The following is a 2,338-nucleotide window of genomic DNA, read 5'->3' as shown; positions in this document are numbered from 1 at the left end:
CTGGCTACTCTGTGCTCCCTGCGAGACTGGAGCACAGGCTCTAAACTTCTGCAGGTTTTAATTAAAACCAAAATGAGATGTAGTCGTCACCATGACGACAACAGCAACATTTAACACTTGGCAAGAGCCGTAACAAAGCACTGGAGGTGTTGGGGACTCCGCCGGGGGTTGCTCATTTCCGAGAAAGCCCAAGGAGCGCGCAGCAAGCGCCCGCTCACTGGGGTGAGATGCCGGCGTTCAAAGGCATGGGGTAAATCAAGCAGAAAGTTGCACTTCTGCAGCATTGGGTCTCCAAAAGAGAAAAATTTCCTAAAAACCCAGGTAATGTCAAATGCATCCCCACGAGGTGGGGCTGGGGCAGGCATGTGCATCCATCCCTTCCCTCTTGTGGTGCTGGCTCCGGTGGGCTCTGCTCCCTGGGGCGCCCAGAGCAGGGCCAGGCTGCCAAGGGACGGTCCCAGATGGGAGCAGGGAAAGGGGAAAGCACCGCACCGGGGAAGCCCTCCCGGCACCGGGGCTGGCTCGGCCTGGCCTGGCCTGGCCTCCAGCTGGACTTCTTTGCCGGGAGCGCCCTCTGTTGCGGTGTGTGCAGTGCCGGACAGACGGCCGCTGGACAGACGGTGCTGGACAGGACCTTGGTGGGCCCTGCTGTTGTCGCAGCATCTCCCCAGCTGGTGGGTGCACCCACAGGGGACCTTGCTGAGCTCCGTCCCTCTGGCTTGGGGTCTGCGCCTGTTGTGAGGCCAGATCTGCCTCTGGGAGGGGGTTAGAGGGGGGGAGGAAGGCATCTTGCCTCTTCACCCCCCCTCTCCTAAAGGATTTTGGATAGCGTGGTGTCTGGCAGTGTTGGGAGGCTATTCTGGCATCAGTGACCAGCGGGGTGCAGGTGAGCAGGGCTCTGCACCGCACCCGTCCCAGGTGCCCTCATGCTTGGTCCTGTAGCACCCACCGCCCTGCACCTCCACCCCACGCACAGTGACCCCCACCCAGCCCCCTTCCCCGCCAGCCCTCCCAGGCAAGTGCTATCAGTCCCCATCGTGCACATCGAGGTCCCTGGGGCTGAGAACCTCCATGGGCATGTCGTGGGGCACATCTGAGGCAGATGTGTGTTTCTGTGTGGTGTTTCTGCTCGGGGGATGCATCCCACCCTGCCCCCTCCCAAACGCAGGTATGGGTCTGTGTGGCCAGAGCACGCACTGTCCCACTCGCCTGCGCCCCGAGCTGCTGCACGGGCCGGCCACTCTGCGGGGTGCAGCTCCTTCCTTTGCCAAAACCAAGCGGGTTGGGTCCGGAAACAGATGCTGAGGGTAACGCAAACGTGGTCCTCGCTGCTGTGTGAGAGGCTTTATTGGGCTGGTGCCCTCCCCGCAGCGCTGTCCCCCAGCAAGGAGCTTTGCACTGCTCACAGCAGAAGGTCCCTCTCCCCCTGGGCCAGGCCTACATGAGGAACCTGGAGAGGTCCTCCTTGATTTCAGCCTCGTCCCACGGTCCGTGGATGTTGTCCTTGAGCAGCTGAAGGCGGATGAGGCAGTAAGGGCAGAGGCAGGAGATGGCGAGCAGCAACGAAGCGAAGAGCACGGCGCCCACGCTGGAGACGGTGGCCAACCCCCCCAGCGCCGCCAGCGCAAAGAGCACCGTCACCCCCACGTAGCACCGGGGCGTCCGGGCTTTCAGCTTCTTCTGCAGCATGGGCCAGAGGGCGAAGATCTGCATGGCAAAGGTGACCATGACAAAGGCATGGAGGGAGCGAGGCAGGCGGGAGGCCAGGCACACCGAGGCGAAGATGGCCATGTTGAGGGACAGCGTGCTGGAGACGATGGCGGCGTTGGCACCGTAGTCAAAGAAGATGAGGTGGCCAAGGAGCATGAGGGCCGACATGGCGTAGATGGTGTCCGTGCTGATGGACTCCGTCAGCGTCTTCAGTACCGGCGAGAAGCCGTAGGTGAAGGCGGCGAACACCAGCGTGCTCTTCAGGTCGGCCCACCGCGTCCTCCCGCTCTCTCGCCGCCCGGCCCCGCCGTCCACGGCGTCGAAGAGGACGTAGCCGAGCAGGGAGGTGACCAGGGCCGCCCCGAAAAGCCCCTGCGGGCTCAGCATCCCCGCGTCCATGTACCACCAGGTAACGACGAAGACGCAGACGCTGCACAGCTGCTGCACCACCGCTCCCGACTGGAAGACGACGGCCCGGTACCGGTACCGGCGGGCGTGCACGTTCTTCCGCAGCTCCTCCAGGAACCGCTGGTCCACGTAGTTATCGGGGAAGGGCTGCCGCTCGTACAGCACCTTCTGCCACCGCCGCCCGGGGACCGGCTCCATCTCCCCGGGCCGGGCGGAGGGC

At 63.7% G+C, this 2,338-nt stretch overlaps 1 protein-coding gene across 1 annotated transcript; it reads right to left on the bottom strand.

The window, feature by feature from the left end:
- Positions 1-1,327: 1,327 nt before the first annotated feature.
- Positions 1,328-2,316, bottom strand: PIGC (phosphatidylinositol glycan anchor biosynthesis, class C). Its single transcript, XM_010581288.1, has one exon. The coding sequence runs from the start codon at positions 2,314-2,316 to the stop codon at positions 1,438-1,440; it is 879 nt and encodes a 292-aa protein (XP_010579590.1). The 3' UTR covers positions 1,328-1,437.
- Between the last annotated feature and the right edge of the window lie 22 nt (positions 2,317-2,338).

Source organism: Haliaeetus leucocephalus, unplaced genomic scaffold (genome assembly GCF_000737465.1).
Source record: "Haliaeetus leucocephalus isolate CR32 unplaced genomic scaffold, Haliaeetus_leucocephalus-4.0 Scaffold76, whole genome shotgun sequence".
NCBI lineage: Eukaryota > Metazoa > Chordata > Aves > Accipitriformes > Accipitridae > Haliaeetus > Haliaeetus leucocephalus.
This window is presented reverse-complemented; position numbering and strand designations above follow the sequence as displayed.

Excerpts from the sequence above, each read along its gene's own strand:
- PIGC (XM_010581288.1), bottom strand. The coding sequence starts at position 2,316 with ATGGAGCCGGTCCCCGGGCGGCGGTGGCAGAAGGTGCTGTACGAGCGG.